This window comes from Oreochromis niloticus, linkage group LG4, assembly GCF_001858045.2.
Source record: "Oreochromis niloticus isolate F11D_XX linkage group LG4, O_niloticus_UMD_NMBU, whole genome shotgun sequence".
Lineage (NCBI taxonomy): Eukaryota > Metazoa > Chordata > Actinopteri > Cichliformes > Cichlidae > Oreochromis > Oreochromis niloticus.
The window spans coordinates 16,641,577-16,662,316 of record NC_031969.2 but is presented as its reverse complement, the minus strand read 5'-3'; the positions used below and the strand labels follow the sequence as shown (position 1 = coordinate 16,662,316).

The 20,740-nt window shown below is 40.1% G+C and overlaps 1 protein-coding gene across 10 annotated transcripts in view; it reads left to right on the top strand.

The window, feature by feature from the left end:
- Nucleotides 1-20,740, top strand: part of spag9a (sperm associated antigen 9a) — a 32,440-nt gene that overhangs the window by 370 nt on the left and 11,330 nt on the right. For 2 of the 10 annotated variants that reach the window (XM_019357971.2, XM_013276174.3), the window contains exons 1-16: nt 5,755-6,275; nt 9,427-9,547; nt 11,488-11,558; nt 11,655-11,743; nt 11,846-11,996; nt 14,079-14,165; nt 15,168-15,303; nt 15,429-15,522; nt 15,620-15,741; nt 16,252-16,263; nt 16,749-16,763; nt 17,046-17,103; nt 19,717-19,869; nt 20,122-20,173; nt 20,267-20,397; nt 20,562-20,618. In XM_019357971.2, coding sequence (XP_019213516.1) covers nt 5,976-6,275; nt 9,427-9,547; nt 11,488-11,558; nt 11,655-11,743; nt 11,846-11,996; nt 14,079-14,165; nt 15,168-15,303; nt 15,429-15,522; nt 15,620-15,741; nt 16,252-16,263; nt 16,749-16,763; nt 17,046-17,103; nt 19,717-19,869; nt 20,122-20,173; nt 20,267-20,397; nt 20,562-20,618 — 1,649 coding nt within the window. In that variant the 5' untranslated portion in view covers nt 5,755-5,975. Of the gene's footprint in view, nt 1-5,753; nt 6,276-9,426; nt 9,548-11,487; nt 11,559-11,654; nt 11,744-11,845; nt 11,997-14,075; nt 14,166-15,167; nt 15,304-15,428; nt 15,523-15,619; nt 15,742-16,251; nt 16,264-16,748; nt 16,764-17,045; nt 17,104-19,716; nt 19,870-20,121; nt 20,174-20,266; nt 20,398-20,561; nt 20,619-20,740 lie in introns of those variants that run through there. The other 8 variants (XM_025906929.1, XM_025906930.1, XM_025906934.1 and 5 more) reach the window with 8 other exon arrangements.

The window sequence follows — 20,740 nt, the reverse complement described above, 5'->3', positions numbered from 1 at the left end:
CAACAGCAGACTCCAAGACAGCTGCTTCAGCGGCTGCAGCCTCAGCTTCACTTTCTTTTGCTAGAACATCAAGCTTTGCATCTAATTTGGCTCTTTCTACTTTAAATTCAACTTCCTTCTTTGTAAACTCAGCTCTTTTTTGGGCAGCTTCAGCTTTAGCACGGGCAGTAGCGGCGGCTAACATTACGCTTGCAGTGGAAGAGCGGCTAGATTTCTTTGACGTCGTTGATCTTACTTCATATCCTTCTTTCTCCATCTTTAAGCTGATTGAATGTGCATTTATGCTGACTTGGTGTCACTGCGTCTGTTGTGCTGGTCTGGATACAGCGTGTAACAATGCAGTCTTCATCGTCGTTGTAGTGTGTCCCTTTTCACTGTACTGGCCTCGTAGAACCACTTTCTACTATCCATGAGTTAAACACCTCCACACAAAAGTCACTGACGCCAGAGTGGGTTTAGACTTTGCTTTATATGGCAGGTGTGAAACTGTAACAACAAAATACAGTGTATATGAGTGTCAAATTAAAATAATTACTTGAGGAGCTGCGTGACCAAGTGCTAATGCTAACACCAAACAACTGTCTACAAACCATAAATTAGCATGCGTAATACAGCACCTAAGTAACTGCTATTAATCAACATAAAGTGCCAAATAATAATGCATACTCACAGGGAATGCCTTTTTATCAGCCTTTCACAGCATAGATCACATTAATCAGTCGATTGTCTGAGTCTTTTTACACTTCCCCTGTCCGCACACAGACCATGCCTTTCTCTTAAAGGGCCAGTGCACTAACCAAACAAAACATGTACAAATTTGACAATAGAACAAAAACACTCTGCCAAAAAATCATCCCAGGCTTATATGACAGAGAATGTGCATCTTCTTTTGTTTTGCATATTTTAATTTATATTTAATTGTGTTGCGGTTTGCAGTGTTTTGTGTTGTTTCACTTTAAACTTGTTTAAAAGGAAAAAGATAAAAATTTAAATGGTTAAAAGTTGAAATGTAAATAGTTGGTTTTTGTATTTTATAATTTATTTATTACATCTTATGTGGAGTGAATAAATAAAAGCATATTTACGGTGGCTCCTAGAGACAAAGCACGTACAAACTCCAAAACACCTACAAACTCCGAAACAACACAAAACACGGCAAACCACAACACAATAAAATATCAATTAAAATATGCAAAACAAAAAGTAGATGCACATTCTCTGTCATATAGCCCTGGGATGATTTTTTGGGACAGTGTTTTCATGCTTGGAATTAGGATCAACTTTGTGAATCCTTTATGATCCGCAACTGAAAATAATTGTGGATGATTTGTTGTTATATTATAATAATTGTTTACTCAATTCCTTGATTCTCTGGCTCCTGTAAAAACTCATTCTGTTTCCTTCGCTCACTCTGCTCCCTGGTTTACCTCTGACCTCCGAGCATTGAAGCCCAAAGCTTGGCAGCTAGAGCGTAGATACAAGAAATCTGGTTTAACTGTTGATGCAGAAATCTCCAAATACCATGTACTTCAGTATAAAGACTCCATCAACAAGGCCAAACAAAGTTTCTACTCAGGTATTATCAGTTCTTATTAGGGTAATGCTAGGATTTTGTTTTCGGTTTTCAACAAACTAATTCAACCCCCCCCAACGCTTTACCACCACAATTATATTCTTCTGAAACCTGTAACTCCTTGATGCTGTTCTGGACTACAAAAATCAATTACATCCACCAGCAACTCATTCAGATGTTGTGTCTACCCCCTCTCCAGAACCTTTTCTCTATTTTGAGCCGTTTTCCACTTTTCATCTTCCTGATTTTTCTGATATTTAAGCCTGCCACATGTCAATTTGAACCCTATGTTTACAGGGCTTGTGAAATCCTGCCTTTCTTCCTTACTCCCACTCATCTCTGCTATCATCCACTCTTCACTCACCACCGCTATCGTTCCCTCCTTATTCAATATCGCTTCAGTCACTCCCATACTGAAAAAAACCCTCTTTAGACCCTAACAACTTTAACAACCTCCGTCCGATTTCAAATCTACCCTTCATCTCTAAAATACTCGAAAAAGTAGTTGCAGTTCAACTTCATTCACACCTGATTAATAATAACATCTACGAGAGATTTCAATCTGGTTTACGTTCATGTCACAGTACAGAAACTGCTTTACTTAAAGTCACTAATGATCTTCTAATAGGAGCTGACTCTGGTCTTCTCACCATTCTCGTCCTTTTGGATCTGAGCTCAGCCTTCAACACCATCTCTCACTCTGTCCTTCTTACCAGACTTTCCTCTTTCGGCATCTCTGACACACCCCTACCCTGGTTTCAATCATATCTCCTTGAGACCTGATTCCTCCCTCCCACCTTCTTCCCTTACAGAATGTCTATCCGAATTAAAATCCTGGTTTAGCTCTAATTTTCTCAAGCTCAGTGAGGATAAAACTGAAATCCTCCTTATTGGCACCAAATCCAACCTTTTGAAGGCAAACCATTTCTCACTCACTATCGATAACTCCACAGTTTCATCAGTGTCATCCTAGACAGTTCACTTTCCTATAAATCTCACATCAATAATCTCACCTGTTCTGCCTATTTCCATCTATGCAACATTAACAGATTACGTCCTTCTCTTTCCACCCAGTCTACGTCCATTCTTGTCCACAGTCTTGTTACCCCCCGTATTGACTACTGCAATTCTCTTTTGCATGGTCTCCCCCAAAAATCCCTCCATAAGCTTCAGCTGGTTCAGAACACTGCTGCTTGTTCTTCAGGAATTTCACTGGCTCCCAGTGAAATTCTGGATAATATACAAACTTCTTCTGCTCAACTTCAAGGCCATTCATAACCTCGCACCTCCTTACCTTACCTCAGTGGTTCCCAAACTTTTTTGCCAGGAAAAATGTTCGCCCCCCCCCCCCCCCCCCCCCCCCAAACACATCCTCCAAACACACACACCCATATTTTGCTCCATTGCGGTTTATTTCACACCTCAAACATTTAGTAAACATTTAAGCAAATACAAGTAAACGGCAATAAATTACAGGTAGTAATAAAATACACTACTAACTCTTTTACGCTACGTCCACACCTACACGGGTATTTTTGAAAACTCAGCTGTTTCTATGCCTTTGGGCCTTTCGTCAACACGTAAACGGCGTTGCGATTCACCGAAAACGGAGATTATTTAAAACTCCTTTTTTGCGTTTATGTGTGGACGAGGATTACAGAGTTCATCACGCAACGACAAAGGTATGTGCCTCTTTTCACGTCACGCTGTGCGCCACGTTATTGTTTACATGAGATGAATTGCAGAATGGCAGATAGAGACAAAATACTGTTACTGTTAATCTGACTATCTGCAGGTTTTACACGCTTACATATACACACGCAGTTACTGTTCCTCCATTTAGAAAGGCAGAGGCGTCACGGTGTAATTATTTTACGTGTAGTTGTTTTTTTTCCTGTGTAATAATATTCAACATTGCTATCAATACATTTTTCAAAAAATGCCTCTCTGTGCAAAATGGGTTTAAACACATAAACAGCTGTGGGATACTGTTTGTCCGTGATTTGAACCGGGGGAACAAATTACGGCAGGATCAGCCTGATATTATTTGTATCCCACTGTAACTTTACTGTATAAAGAGCTAACATGTCCAAAATGTCAGGAGTAGTTATTACAAGAAGTGTTTGTGAACTAAAAATCAAGAATGTGGGATACTGTTTGTCCGTGATTTGGAGAGCCCAGCGCGTGCTCCCGACGCAAGGAAACTAATTTTGCAGGGGAGACCTACCTCGGCACTTGTGCAGGTGAAGCCAAAGGGAAGATATGCTTCACCATATTTTCCTGTCTTTGGCTTGGAAGGTAGTTGGTTTGGAAACATATTTGGCGATGCTTCATCTCCTGCTGTGCGTTTGTGTGGAAGCCCCGTCAAAAACCTGTCCATTATGCTAGCAGTGTCCAAGCTTTCTTTTTCTTTTTTTCTTTTCATACCGCGCCCCCCCTGCAATCGCTCTGGGGGGGCGGGCCCCACACTTTGGGAACCTCTGCCTTACCTTGTGCTTTTGTTTTATTGTTCTTCATTGTGTCATTGTTCTATTATGTGTTTTTATCAATTGTACAGTGTCCTTGGATGTCTTGAAAAGCGCTTTATAAATAAAATTTATTATTATTATTATTATTATTATTATTATTATTATTATTATGATACCTTTCTAATGTGACGATTTTGTCTCTTGTTGTCCCTGGCTCTCTCCCTCTCTCTCTCTCTCTCTCCCGCTCTGTTCCTGTGCTACTGGAGTGTAACTACCGCCCCTCCCCCCTCTGCTCAGCGCAAGCACAAGGCTCACGTGCAGAGTGAAGCGAAAAAAGAGAGGGTGAGGGTGAGAGAAGGAAAAAAAAAACCACGGCTCCCAATAAGGAGTCGGCTCGCGTTGTTCACTTCAAAGAGTCGGCTCTAAGAGCCGTTTCGTTCGCGACCAACACATCACTAATTGATAACTTTTTCATTAAGTTAAGACCTGATTTGTTTGAAATCCATAGCCAGTACTCTGACACAGAGCCACCAACCTCTGAACGCTGCAAAAGCACGGTGTATCCAGAAAACACATTATATGCTGCTGGACACTGCTCTATAGTGTCCGCTCTCTCCAGTGCCTTTCGGCGGCAGCAGCAAACAGGTCGTCAGAGGAGGCCGAGATGATGATTAAGCTTAACATTGTCTACAATATTGTCATATAGTGCCACTTTAAGCACTTTAAGCCCAAGCACTTTTTCAGTAACTCTTTTTTGTAGAACTGTGCTTCAAATAAAGAACTTTGTGTTGACAAGATTGTAAGTTAATCATTTAAAAAATCAATATTGCCTGTATGGACAGCAATTTTTTTTTTAAAGTGAACATGTAAAACAGTGGGGTTAAGCGATGGAGTTGATAAATTTGGGGGCATGTAACTTTTGTGCTGGTGCACCTAAGAAAAAAAGTTAGGGGCACCAGTGCAACCGTGGCAAAAAGTCAGTCTAGAACCCTGGCATTTGTAACACTTTTGTGGAAAATTCCTCTCCATAGCAGTTTGCATGGTAGGCCACTCATCTTTTATCTTTATGTAGACATTTATTTAGGCAGACCTATGTTTTTTATTTTATTAATGAACAGTTGGGGAATCTCCAGAATCTTATAATATATATATTTATTTTTTACTGGTGACTCCTAAAAAGTTGCGCACAAATCCCCTTACACATTTTTTAAATCTCAGTTTATTTATTTATTTATTTATTTTCTTTACCATATTATTTATAAAACTTTCCAGCCAAATTTCTCTCCATAAAACTGCCAACAATTTTACGCCGGTAGCATGATGTGACGTCATCACGTGATCTGTCTGGTCAACAACTCAGCTGTTGGATAGTTGCTTCACGTACCATGAGAATTGTTGGAATTACAAGATCTCTTGGACGAAATAAAATGCCTGGATTTGTTTGTCTCCTTCCATGTTAAAGATAAACGTGTCATTATCGTGCAGTGTAACAGTACGTATACATTTCTAAATTCAATCAGCTACAGGAAAAAACATTCTGTTGTTTACATTTAATGTGAAAAAAATACAGTCCTGTGTGCCGATATAATACTGTTTGTGCTATATTTTCATAAGATAAACAATATATTTTGCTACTTCTGGGTCTTCAAGGGCTGGAAACTAATCCCTGTGGTTTTGTTCTCATGGTGATTGAGGAATTTGGGAGCTTCGGGGGAGCATTTGAACGCAGCACGGGACAAGCGAGGAAAAAATAGGAAGAAATCCACGTAGCCTGTCTTGCATCGTTATAGTACATTCGTGCGCTGTTCTCAATGTGTCCGTTTGATTAAAGAAAAGCTGTCTTTATTTAAGGAACACGGCCGTTCATAGTGGCGGGGTAAGGCGGAGAAAAAAATCCAAACTGGTCCTGTTAGTTGAAAGGGAGAGGACTAAAAATGGAGCTGGAAGACGGAGTTGTGTACCAGGACGACCCGGGGACATCAGCGATGATGTCTGAGCGGGTGTCGGGCCTGGCCAACTCCATTTACCGCGAGTTCGAGAGGCTTATCGGTAAATACGACGAGGACGTGGTGAAAGAGCTGATGCCGCTTGTGGTGGCCGTGCTGGAGAACCTGGACTCCGTGTTCGCGGAGAACCAGGAGCACGAAGTGGAGCTGGAGCTGCTGAAGGAGGACAACGAGCAGCTCATCACCCAGTACGAGCGGGAGAAAGCGCTGAGGAAACACGCAGAGGAGGTGAGCTGAATGGATCTAAGAGAGGGGGAAGGAAAATACCAACATTCAGCACCCTTTTTTAAAAGGAGGGTAATGAAGCCTGCCTCAGGTGCTTTCCCCTCCCAGCATCCCTGAGAGATGAATTAACCTATACACGTGGCCTGGCAGCATCCATGGTGTTCAGTGGGGGATGTAAACAAGGCAGAGTCATGCTAACGGCTCACTGAAATGGCCCTGTCTCCTTGTTGGCTCTGTTTTCTAGCGGGATGATCTGTCATATAACTGTGTCTATCTATGAAACAAGCACATCAAAGCCACATCCCTGGCAAATGCACATATGATGTCCTATTGCATCAGATAGTGAAGTCAGAAACAGCAGGTGAAGTGACTCAGCGTTTTGGGCCATCACTGTAACTGTAAAATACATATATGCCGTTTATTAAATACATCAGTGTGAAGAGGAAGGAGCTTGTGGAATAACAGTGAGCCGTAAAATGTCACAGAAAATCCCACCACAGCTTTAACCAAACTACTCCCAGCGATGTTTATATCACTAAACAGCATAATTTCCATCATTCATACATGTGTAAAGCCAAATATCCTGCACAACAGTGTTACTTCTTTAAGCTCTTATCTTCATATGCAGAAAGTACTGTGTGCACAGATAGATGACCACAGTTCAGATACCTAACACCTGGAAAATATCAGAAATATAAATTTATATTACTTAAAGGAGATTTCCAGTAATTTAGCCATAAATGTACTTTTGGGTAAGTTTGGGTAATTTGTAAGAGACAAAATAAATTGACATTACAGTCCTTCCAGACTTAAAAGTTTTTATTTAGAGCTGGAAAACACCTGCAACCTACATTTCCTGTAATGCTCTTGGATCACATTATTTATAACAGACTCTCACCGCTGGGGAATGTTCACATCTTCCAAAGCCGTTTATAACACTGTTGTTGTGCAATAATTACTTCCTTTGTAGGCCCATGCCTATAAAGACACATGCAGCTTCTAAAGTTTAGGATGTGATATCTGATTGGGTGCACATTGGCAGCAAAAGTGGAGACTAGACATGTGTGTATGTGTGTGGATCTTGTGTGTCTGTCAGGGTGTGTGTGTTTGTGTGTGGTCAATCAGCCCTGAGCCCTCAATATGAAGAGTGAAGCGATGTGACTCGGACCTTCTGTCACAGCTGGCCTCTGTGGCTCAGGGGCAGTGGGAAAGCAGCCTGGTATGCTGTGGAACCTCCATCCAGTGGGTGATGCTGCACCTTGGTGACAGCAGCCACAAACACTCGTATACACAGCGACAATACTGCTGTATCCTGCATTGTTTTGCAGTATAATGTGTTTTAAATAGACACAGAAACAATAAGCCGGTTTCCTGGGTAGGACTCTTTATCTAAAGCCCCGAGGAGGAGTGAGCAGGGGTACGCTGAGCCTCCTGGGAAGGCACGGTGTTACTTCCAGGTCATGTGATCCTTTGTGAGAAGAGGGGAACATCCTTCAGCTTTCATTTCTGCTTTTCTTTTGTTTTTGTCTTGGGTTTCAGTGTCAACAGACTGACCTCCTTCCCACCCATTTTACCAGACCGATGAAGGGTGTGACATTTCTGTTTTTGGAAGTCTTTTTTAATGACACCTTTTACCCGCTCCTTCATTGTTTCATAACAGGATAGGATAGCAGGACAGCAGCACATTCCTGTCTGCTGTGATGTGTTTGCGAGCCTGTTTCCACTAAACTCTGATTTAAATTAAAGATAATCTTGAAAAATGAAGCAAAATGAAGCAGACAGCTGTGAGAATATCTTTAACTTTAATTACATCTAAGGCAGCAGTTTAGCCCGTTAAAACTTATTTGCATCATCTTTCAGTTTCTTGGGGGCGTCTGATCTGCACTGTTCATGTTGTTTGCTGCGGGAATACTTTCTATCATATCTTTACAAAGAGGAATGCTGCTGTTTTAGTTGTCTCACACATAGTTACTGCTTTATCTTAGGTCCAGTGTGACTGATTATTTCTATTATTCCTTATTAGTTACTAGCTAATTTCCTTCTGCCATCCCTGGGCAGTGTAAACTAAAGTGATTTTATTGGTTGTTTCTGGAGTTCTGGTGTTGATGTAATGTAAAGACTGGACAATAATACAGAGTAAACCCTGACAATCAAATGAATGCGTTTTGAGCAAGCACTCGGCGACAGTGAGAAGGAAAAACTTCCTTTTCACAGGAATAATCCTGGAAGAAACAGGCCTGCTATGGTACTACTGTACTACTAATATGGAAGACTGAGAACATCAGCAAATATTCATGCTTGAAACTTTTCATGATTCCCCATATTTCTACCATTTTCTTTTCTTTCTTTTTTTTATTTACTAGTAGATTTCCAGTTTAAGGTCCATAGTAATTACCTGGAATTTCACTTCTATGTAATTCATACCTTCAAAAACACAGTAGCGACTCCCTTAAAACCACGGCAAGCAGACAGCTAACTGGTGAAAAAGAGAGTCATTTGGGTCGATCACTAAGTATAAACTGAAGTGGAGATTTATGTCTTTGCAAAGAAGTTTCATGCATCTGCTTGTACATCAAAGTAGGGTAAGATTCCTGTGCCCACAGGAAGGAAGGGAGCCACGTCAGGGCCTTGGCTTGCTCAGCCGGACAGGATGTGGACGTTGATACACACACATAAACAAAAGTGCATTTTGAGAGGCCGGCCTATAAGGAAACTGGGAGGAAGCGGCACTGCAGATCAGACTCAAGACACATTTGATAATCTGTCACAGTCGTGGGACCATTAATACTTTTAGGGATCCAGAGATATGTCCTTCATTTTCAGAGGCCACAATTATATCTGTACGCGTCACATCAGTTTTCCTAAATGTTAATACTGTAAAACAGCTAAATTGTATTTATAATAGAGTTGTTATTATAAATACAGTGACCAAATTACTATTTCAAACATTCATTTTGCAGTGGGGCAGAATTCCTCATTTGGTTTCATTACTGTCATGTAAAAATAGAACGCCCAAATTTAGGAACGGCATCTTTTCTTTTTCTTATTGCAAAACAAGCATCAAACAAGATCAGACTGCTGACAAATCAGCTTTGATATGTTTTGCATTAAGTGTCAGTGAGTCCAACAGAACTGTGTTTGTGTGTGTGTGTAGAAGTTCATCGAATTTGAAGACACTCATGAGCAGGAGAAGAAGGACCTGCAGAGCCATGTGGACCGGATGGAGTCCCACTCCCGCCAACTGGAGCTCAAAATCAAGAACTATGCAGACCAGAGTGAGCACAAACACACACATTCATGCACATGCGCTTATATTATTGTGTACGTGCTTTCAAAAAAAATCTTCCATTTTTGTCAGCATCCATCCATGTGGTGAGATGAAATCTCATCGCTATTATAAATAATTCTGTCTGTTTCAGTTCCTCTATTCTTCACTCCCTTACTATCTTCTTCCTCTCCTGGCTTGCTATGTACGCACATATAACCATACAGACTCTCACGCTCTCTTTCTTCATCTTTGTGGGGGTAACAGTAATGGGATTAAAGGATTTCTGTTATTCCCATCCTCCTAATGCAGCAGTACATTACCCGCCCATCTTATGGGTGGATTAAGCGGTAGAGGCAAAGTGATTGGTTCATACATTCTGTCTTGTCAGAAAAAAAAGGGGGATTCACACAATGACTGGTCCAGTATCTGGTGACTAAGCAGCACAGCTGGTTAAAGCGAATCATTCATTCACACAAAGAGTGGGAAGAAAACAGGAATTTCTTTCCAAATCTGACTTACAGCAGAAGCATTAACAAGGCAAACATGAGTATCCCAGTGGCTGGTGTGATGTGGAAAATCAAAAGTGAATTATTTATCTGTTATTGCTTTGCTGTGTTTGCTGTTTGGGAGAATGATTCCTGCTCAGTAGGTTCAGCTAATTTGCTGCCACTCCCAGTGAATGGTAAATCATTCATTCATTAAGGTGCTTTAAATCAGAGTCCACTGAGTTAAACGTCCACAGTTGGAGCAAGAAGCTAGGCAACAGCAGTATAGCTTAGATAAGTTAAGTGTTTTAGTTTCACTGGCCTGACATGGAAAAGATCAATAATTAAGAGATTGGAGCTGAGTTTGGGGAATTCAGATTTAATTGATTAATAAACCATCCAGCAGAGTAACAGCCTGACAAGGAAGTTTTAAACAAGTCATGCTTTATACTTAAAAAAAAGATTTTCAACCTTCAGTAAACATGAAGTAATATTTTGAATAAAAAGCAGCTGAAATAAATAAAATCAAAGGTTTACTTATTCAAATAATTAAACATTAATCAGGAATCACTAAGAAGAATGTGCTTGGCATAAACTGAATGTATACCAATCAAGTAAATTTAATCAGACCAGATTTGTTAAATTTAACATTTTAAATTGTTGTTATGTAACAAAATTAAGTTAGTTAAAGTCAGCATTTCGGCCAAAATGTTTTTTGAGTGCAGAGCTTCACAGTGGATGATGCTGTTTGCTTTTTGACATGTAAACTATTCATTTGGTATGCATTTCAGGATTTTAGGCTAAATGACTCATAAATCCAGTCAGGCTTATGGCCTTACATTCAACTTCTTTTCCACCCAGTGATTACTTTATAAAACAGCACACACACACACACACACACACACACACACACACACACACACTCATCATCAATTGCGAGAAGCTTCAGCTGTCCCCCTGCATAGCTTTTCTTTCTTCATTTCATTACTGGTATCTAGAAATGTGATGACTCATGACTGCAGAATAAAATCGCTCAATGGTGTCAAAGTACACATTGGCAAGGCATCATCGCACAACACACAGAAGCTTTAGCTGCTGTAATTGATAGTATCCGGGCTTTAAACCCGTCTGTTGCAGCAGCTCGCTGCGTGGCTTAGGCTAAACCTGATGTGCTAATAAGGGATTAGATGTTTTTGTCACTTCGTAAGTCGCCCAGTGCTGAAACCTATTTGGGTGCGATTACCCCCCAGCCCCAGCCCCTCTACCCTGGATGGCAGAGAAAAACTGCACACCTTTTTACATATGACTGTCATACACATGCAAAAACCTAATGATCACAATGATCACAGAGAAGAATTAAAATAATGTGACAATGAGGTTCTGAAGTATTTAACAAGTGATATAAAGTCTATAAGCGTGTTGTAAAGTAGCTGAAACTGATGAGGGCCTTCTTTCGTTTCAGTTGGCAGGTTAGAAGAACGAGAGATGGACCTGAAGAAGGAATACAACTCCCTCCATCAGCGGCACACAGAGGTAGGTTAGAGAGAAAGGGAGGAGCAGAGCGTAACTTTGAACAGTGGTCATGACTAACTAGCTCCCTTTTGGGTGTTTTTGCTTTGAATTCTGCAGATGATCCATAATTACATGGAGCACGTGGAGAGGATCAAAATGCAACAGATCAGCGAGACCTCCGAGTCGAGCGCAGTCGGCCGAGTCAGGTGAGAGCGCATAAGTTTGTTTGCCATGCCACTTTCATATCACATGTCATCGACAGGTAGCGTTTGTGGACGTTTTATAACTTTTTTTTTTAATCTCCCAAGGAGAGAGCGACCTCTTTCTTTGGGAATTTTCCCATCATCTGGCGGAGCATCTCTGCTCATCCCAGATCCTCAGGCCAGAGCAGAGACACTGAGCACAGAGAGCTGGAGGTTCACTGACTCGTCGCAGCCTCGCTCCAACACAAGTCTCAAGGTGGGTGTGTGGGGTGTACCTACCTTGTGATCTATCCTTAGAGAATAAACCTGTCTCTGGTTCAGGCCACGCTATGTCAGCCCAAAAACCATTAATGCCTCGTCTATGAAGTCTGGATGTAAAAGGCCAACATATCCGAATTTCTGCTTCTTAAAGCATCTTTTCCATAAATAAGCTGAATGCTGTGGTCCAGATCATGTTAAATAAAAGAAAAGCAAGTGAAATGAAAAATCTTAAATAATGACATCACTTGATTCAAATTGAAAATTAATAATTGATATTTAATTAGTGCTTTAGCTGTATAATAAAAAAAAACACTGGCATTATGGAGAATGATATGATCGCTCTAATTGGATTTCCTGTTTCTGGTGGTTTTGCCAGAGGTTGAAAATAGAAGATAGAATAGAGTTTTTAAGCTTCGGGTCCATTTATAAATAGAGAGCCTTTGATTAGGCTCGGGTGTGCTTATGTGTTTTTTATGCAGGCATCTGACAAGGCGCCCTCTGTTTCTAGACTCTTCTTTAGCCATTGATGAATATGCAGACTTCCCCCGGTGTAGCAATCAGAGGAGATCATTAAATGTGTCACATGAATATTTATAAACGTTTTCTGCAGGTACAAATAACATATTTTTCATGTGTTATTTTATTCAGTATTTACAGTTCTTTTAATTCATTTTTTAAATGGGGAAACAAAAAGATTTTTTAAAATATATTCACATTATAATGGTGTTGATGCTCTTTAATATCTTCTTCCAGCTTTGATTAAAGTCACTGCTTTGGGTACTTGATGGGCATGTCAGCGGTGATTGTATCTGTGGCAGTCAGAACCTGCAGGGTGACAATGTTATTACATTGCACTGCTGCGTTTTTGTTAAAACTGGGACACCAGCTCTGCGCGCAGTGCATTCTGGGAATGATGCCGCTGTATGGCGCGCAGCCAGTCACTGAGAGAGGGAGGAAAAAAGAGGCTGGCTGGATTGTGATGGGGCCTTATGTAATCAGAGCTACAGGGCGGTTATTGTTAAGCCATGGCCTTTTGAACATGAATGTCTTTGATATGCAAACATGGCGTCAGAGTTCAGCAGAGATGTCATGTTTATTTATGGGCGCGCGAGGTGCTGCAGAGGTGAGCGAAAAGCAAACGACAGGTTAATGACCTGCATGTGCCGGCCATGATCTAATTTTCACATTAGTCATTTAAGTAAAACCATTTCATCTTAGCTCTGAAACTGGCATAATTATGTTTCTGCGTCATTGCAGTTTACTTCATTCCTGCCTATATAAATAAAATAATTAAAATTATTCATATGTAATATTATTGAAATGTAATATGTAAGTCCTGTAATATATAGAAATGTGTTTAAAAGAAATTATTAAATACAAAAATGGGAAAAAAATTATTAATATAAATATATTTGTGTAATTTTCATAGCTAATTAAATGTTTTATTATTACTATTTCTGACTTGCTGCACAAATTCTTTCAGCTTTGCAACATCGCCGTTAGTCAAAAACTATTTTATTCTATAAGGAAAGTAAGGTGGCCCTGAGAGGTCAAATGCACTGCACTTAAAGAAAACAACTCTAACACCGAAAATGACAAAGCAAACATAACACAATGGAAGTTCAATAAAACAGAAATAGATAAAAATCAAGTGAAAGTGTTACCGATTAATAGTGAACATGTATCTTCAGTATAATAAGAATCAGGTAATTACGTTATTGTGTCCCCAGAAACACTTCCGTTGTGTTTCATTCAACTTTTGTTGTGTTTTGTGTCCTGCAGCATTTTTTCTATTGGACGATATTTGCTTAAGTACGTTTGACCTCTCAGGGCCACCGTAGGAAAGGGATTTCCAAAAAAATAAACGCTGATTTGAGTTGACTAAAGATTAATCTGTTGCTTGTTGATGATCTATAAGCTATAAACACACATGCACTCACGCACACACATGCTTACTTGTATGTATGAACTGTCCCATTCACTTCACAGACATGCACACTATGAGGTGTTTGCATTTCTGTTGAACTGCTTCTGCACTTGTGAGCTGCATTCTTACTCTTCCCCCTCCCCCAAGCAGTTGGACTATGGTGACCCCCCAAAGGAAAGGGAGGGTAAGAGTGCGCAGGACTCTACTTGGGGGAATTCACTGGCAGACGACTGCAAGGTAGTTGGATGAGTGGCGGCTGGTACGAGCAGCAGCGCTCCTGCACTGGCCGTGCGCAGCACAGTTTATGTTTGCGTGTGTGTGGGCTTCTGTAGTTTGCTCCACTATGCTGTTTCATCTTTTCAAACACGTCGCTTTGTGCATTTGTAGACTCTCACGTCACAGACCAGCTGTGCTATATGCAACCATGTCTGAAGGCCTCATTGGGATCTTTCAAAATAAAAGTGCACATATGGAGCTGGTTAATTATTAATGTTCAAAAGTCAATAGCAGCTTGGTTGCATCTGGCCTCCAGTTTGTTTTGATTTTGGGTAAAATGCATGAGTTGTATATATTTGACTTTATTTTTGCTGTATTTATGTAGCTCTTCAAACATTACTAATCACTCATTTTGCATTAACGTACATTTCATCTGTCACTTACTGCTGTAGTTATGTAATATTAGTTTTTGGATCTTCAGTGGATTTGTGTAGTTTACTAGAGTTTAGAGCAGTAGCTCCTGTTGTTGTCCTTATTTATGTTCAGTAAATGTTGTTTGAAGCCCTCTGCAGTCTGTGTCATGTTTTGTGGACGTCACGTTTGCGTGCTACTTCTGTGTTGCTCATATTGTCTCTTTGCATCCAGCCAGAAAGCTCTCCTCAGTCCATTCGCAACGTTTAGTGTTTCCAGTATATTTCATTTATATGTGATTATCTGTGTTTTGTTGAGCTCCAATTTCACTAATATAGTCTCATATAGGATAGTGTGTCAGATCTTCGTGGTGTAAGTGTGATTTCTATCTTTCACCTTATAAAAACTTATAAGTTGGTAAAAAGCTCGATAGTTGAGGATTTTTACTTTGTGAAAAGTGCTCTCTACATAATGTAAGAGCAGAGAGAAATTGGACTCTAGCTGCTTCTGTTTCTGTGTCAGCTTTATCTTTGGTTTATTTATTTTCTGTTTTGGTACAGCTTCAGTTAAGGCATCGCTTTGTTGTTGTAAATGAATCACTTTTCATTACAGGATGAGCTATCAGACTTCACCGGCTCCAAGTCGGCCACACCGATGTCAACCACTGCCTCGGACATGGAGAGGGAAGATGGGAACAGTAAGAGCACAGAGGTGCAAGCTGCTCCGGGGACCAGAACCATATCAGTAGGTAGGGTCACAAATTCTAATACTCTTATTTACAGGTTTACAAAACAACACCACAAAAACATTATGATGTTTACTTGCATGTCCTTCCTTCTGATATATATCATCTATGCTTTGTGTGTTTTGCAGGTCTGCCTGAAAATGAGGACAGCTCAGATGTGAAGGACATCATTGAGTCCACCCCTGAGCTGGACATGGATCTCATTGGGTACAGACCCTGCAGGTAATACAAAGAGGACATTTTGGGGGTGTTTTTCTTTTTTAAATTAAAGATCCACCAGGCAGAAAACATGACCTCCTATTGTTCTTTCTTTTGTCAGCACTCCTACTAAAGGCATTGAAAACATGGCATTTGACCGCAATACAGACTCCCTGTTTGAGGAGCTGTCCTCTGCAGGCACCGGGCTCATCGGGGACGTGGACGAAGGAGCTGATCTTTTAGGTGAGTGAAAACTTTACAATCATGAAAAAGTGACTGAAAAAACGTGGATTGGTTAGTCTGAGAGTATTATGTAGAAAAGGTCACATAAAAGCTACATTTTTGATGTTTTTCAGTTCTAAGCACACAGATGTTTGACGGTTATACTATGTAAAGGTGTACATTTGAGTTTCAGTGTCAGATATGTAAAGAAAAATTACAAAAATCTTAAAAGCCAGAGAAATACATGCTGAATAATTCTGTAAGAAGCCTGAATATTTCTTTATAATCACTGCCTATTTTCTTTCTAAAAGGTCGCAAAGGTGATTTGCTGAATTCCCACTTCGATACTTTACTAGCAGCTGTTGTTCTGCTGTCTTTAAATTCATTGTAACTTCAACGCCAGCTGTTTTCTGCAACGCTACACCGCTTGCTTTGGTCCAGCTGTTGTACAAAGTGTTAGCCATCTACCCATGTTAACATCACCTCTCTCTCTCCCGTGTCTCATTCTCTGGCTTTTGTCCATAATCCAAGTGGAGTACTCTGGTGTGTATGACCTCCAACCTTTTCTCAGCTAAACATTTTTCTGTAAAGTTCCTTTGACCTTTACCCATTACTCATTCTTTCCACATCCACCATTGTCAAAGGTTCTTCTTCATTGCGTCTTATATTAGGGTACATTAATATGTTTTCATCTGCTTACTATTTCAAAAAGATTTTGGTGCATGAATGATGGAGTGTAGTGCTTCCTTTTTTGGCCTAATTGATCTTTTTACAGCTTTTATTTTTTCATTTATTTTTTTGCTCTTGTACTTTTCTTCTCTTGAGTGCCAAAAATGTCAACTGTATGTTATCTTTAGAGATTTTACAGCATCTCTTCCTTTTTGCTTGTGGAGTCAGCAGCTACACATTCAGCTCTGGCTCGTTCATCATTTTGGTCATTTCACTGTCTCAAACTATATCCGCATTTCTCTCTCTCTCTCTCTTCCCTATTCTTTTTCCGCCTGGCTTGGATTGCATGGTATTCTCAGACCTTAGTTTGATTGGTAAGACCTCACCCACTCTTCCCATTCTTCTCATGTCTGTCATGTGACATGTTGTGCTGTGGGTTTGTGTGTTGCAGTAGTTTCATGTACTGTGTGACCTACAGTAACAAATATCTCACTAGGAGATATTTCATGTCCGACGTCATGCCTGGTTGGATTTATTCTTAGTGTGGATAGTGTACTTCTTTATATGTAGTGTTAAAGTAGTGACAGATCCAGTTTGTGTTCAATTCAGTTTTGTTAAGTGATAAAATTATAATGTTGTTCTTTAATTCTGTTCAGGAATGGGCCGGGAAGTTGAAAATCTAATTCTGGAGAATTCACAACTGCTTGAGACTAAGTAAGTAGAATTTAATATCCACTTCTTCATCCTTTGTAGGGGTGTAATGACTCTCTCTAAATTTGGTTTGGTTTAGTTTTTTTAATGTTTTTGTTTTTGTTATTGGAGATTATTAAGGGGAAAAAAGCAATGTTGAAAATATTGCACCCACAAATATACATTGATTAGCGTCTAATGATGTCGTCCAACATATTGATGTATTCTCATAACCTAGAATTAAGCCTTAAAAATACATATGAGTGAGTGCCAGTTTTTAGAAGTCACCATGTTCCCCCACGATCTTGAATACAATGGCCGAAATGGACTTCTCTCTTCTGCCTAATCGCTGAGTTGTGTATGTTGCTAGAGATCAGCCACAAAGTCAAAGGTGAAGGAGAACTCTTAGGTGTTCGAGTGCCATGGAGTCAGATTTTAATTCATGTCTGCACATTTACACGGAAGATACAAAGAGTCATAAACTGAAGTCAGAGCTCTAACACATGAAAATATAAGCTATTGTGGTGGACCACTAGAGGGCTCCACTCACACCCAGTGTTAAGGAAGTGTGCTGTGCCGTTAATGCTTACCTCCACACTATCATTATGTCAGATCATATTAGGCTTAATAAACACTTCCTTTGGTAAACAGTCTGATTGCATTCTCAAATTGTATGAGAGTTTACTCGCTAGGTGTCCGAGTTCAACAATGTTAGATCTCGTTTAAGGAATGTTTCACTAACAGCTGCTAACAGCCACTAACAGATTCTAACAGCTGCTAACAGATTCTAACAGCTGCTAACAGAGGCTAACAGCAGAGCTTACTGACAGAAAAGTTAAGGAAATTTAGCTAACAAGGTAACAGTGGACTGACAGCCTACCCAAAATAGCAAAAAGGTCCCAGAGTCACTCTTCTCTCAGAGTACACTGACGATAGATTACCAGTGGCCAGAGTTTTTGAGGTGACTCGGGCGTAAAAGCGTAGAATACCTCTAAGTATTTACCAGCACATATCCACTTTTTAATTTCCTAATTTATTGGTAAGTGTTGTTAAAATTCAAATATATTTAAAAAAAATAATGACTATTAAAGAGTATTTCTTTTTGTTTTTTTACACAAACAGTAGTAGAAAGACGCTGGCAGGCCACGGCTATTATGAGATACAGCCTAGATTTAATGTTTTTGATCTCTCTTGGCTAGGGATGGGTATTGATAAGATTTTCACGATTCCGATTCCATTTTCGATTCTGTTTAACGATTCGATTCTTTATCGATTCTCTTATCGATTCTTATTTTTTTAAAAAGGAGAACACTACGGTCGATTAGCTTAGAACTTTGTTTTATATCTTTTCTTTGAACAAGATAGAAATTTAGGAGTAACATGGCCTTATGAACCCAACAGTGAGATCTTAAGAGATCCACAGCCTACAGCTCTTCAATGGGGTGTCACAGGGTCGCCAGGAAAAAAAATTGTAAATGTAAAATAATAAAATAAATATTCTTCTGTAGCAATAACAAAGTATAACATAAATTATTCTGTAGCAATTACACAAGAATATCCAGTAATGTCCCTGCCTACAATTAAACACATTCACTTACCGAAAATCGGGGGCATCTGCTGTGGCAAATGGGTGCAAGCCTTTGACCACAAACTTAGTCACTGCTCGGTGACATTCGTCTATCCTGGCCTGAAAGGAGACGCTACCGGTAGACTGCAGCGAGAACTGCCAGCCAGACTCTGTCTGTCTCTCTCATCATGGTCACCTAAATGCACAGTAATGGCAGGTTTTGTAATAAGGCAGATCGCGCTAACATAATATGCACTGTTAGCTGATTATTTACCTGCCGCATTAACGGGAGAGGACGTGCAAACGTTACTGCTGCTGCTGGGTTGAGATTCACGAGTCCGGAGCGGAATTAAAAACACGACATTCATTTAAGGTTATCGCGTGTTTTGTGAGCAAATGCTTTTGCATATTCGTAGTGTTTCCTCCTTTAAATGAAATATCTACTTTGCAAGTATTGCAAGTTGCCCTGTTGTCATCCGTTCTCATAAAGTATAACCAAACAAATTTCCCACGTGTGGGACTAATAAAGGTTATCTTATCTTATCTTATCTTAACTTTTGAGCGTATGAGCCGCTTAGGCGCCCTGCCAGGTAAATGACGCTCCGCAACGTGGTGACGTCATTCGGGGTGACTGGAATTGATAAGGGAATCGTTTGCAAAAATGGCAAACAATTCCAAGGAATTGAAACAGTGGGAACCGGTTCTCAACAAGAACCGGGTTTCGATACCCATCCCTACTCTTGGCTGACTAAAAGCTAGGACAGTAGCTGTCCTAGCTAGGATTATGCAGTTCAATTGGGATAAGTAAGAAAACAGAATTCAGTTGACTGCAACCGACTTACATCTATGGGGTGAAATTTAACACATTGTACCTTTAAGAACAGTTTTTTTTGTTTTTGGATCACTGTATCCTGATTGGTATCGGGACATGCGACACTATATTACTGACAATTGAAATTCACAATTTCAGTCTAAGGTTTAGAATCACTGAACTCCTTTTCCTTTGTTTAATCTGCATTTTGTCTTGAAAGCAGAGATTGAAAAACAAACGTACTAAAATGTCCTTCCAGGAACGCCTTGAATGTGGTGAATAAAGACTTGATTCAGAAAGTCGATGAACTGACAAGTGAGAAGGAGATGTTGGAGGGAGATCTAGAAGCTTTGCTGCAGGCAAAATCCAAGCTGGAGGAAAAGAACAAAGAGCTGGAGGAGGAACTCAAAAAGTAAGAGCTATGAGAGGAATCTGTGACGTTTAGTTTCTGTCTTTAGTCAAAAGGACGATGAAGCACGCTGCTGCAGGTAATTCACTGACAGTCGCAAAGTATAAATCCTCACTGACACACTTTACTACTGTGCTATTGGAGCTAAGTAGCCACAGTTTCTGCTTGGTTAGTGCCTAATGGAAACTCACCAAACAGAAACTCTGGCTACGCCCATTATCTATAGACATTTGTGTAAAAACTTATATTTTCCAGAGTACGACTGGAGATGGAGGAAGCGAAACATAAAGCTAACGAAGAAGAAGAGGTGAGTCCTGCATCCTGTGTCTGTTGTGTGGCTCCTTCCTGAAGAACTCATGCATTTCTGTGTGGTCATGTTTGGGTTTAATTGTGTGTACAGAGTGATTTACCTACGGCTCAGAAGAAGCGTTTCACCAGAGTGGAGATGGCCCGAGTGCTGATGGAGAGGAACCAGTACAAAGAGCGACTGATGGAGCTGCAGGAAGCTGTGCGGTGGACTGAGATGATCAGGTGATGAAGCAATGAGTGGTGGACGGATGGAGCAAAGTGCATCTGACGTTTTGTTAGAGTTAAAGTTACTGTCGGTTATAACTTTGTGTTGCACAAAAAAAAAATCAACATATCCGGACACATAAACTAAAGATTGTTAAAGATTGTCATCTTCTCTTCTTTAGGGCTTCAAGGGAAAATCCAACTATCTCAGAAAAAAAGAAATCCAGCATCTGGCAGTTGTGAGTCTTCTTGGATTTACTGCATTATTTACTTTTTGTCTTTTAGTTTTGATAGGGCTGCCACGTTGCCTTCCAAGTTGAATCCTAACTTTTTTTGTCATTCAAATATTCAAATACATCTT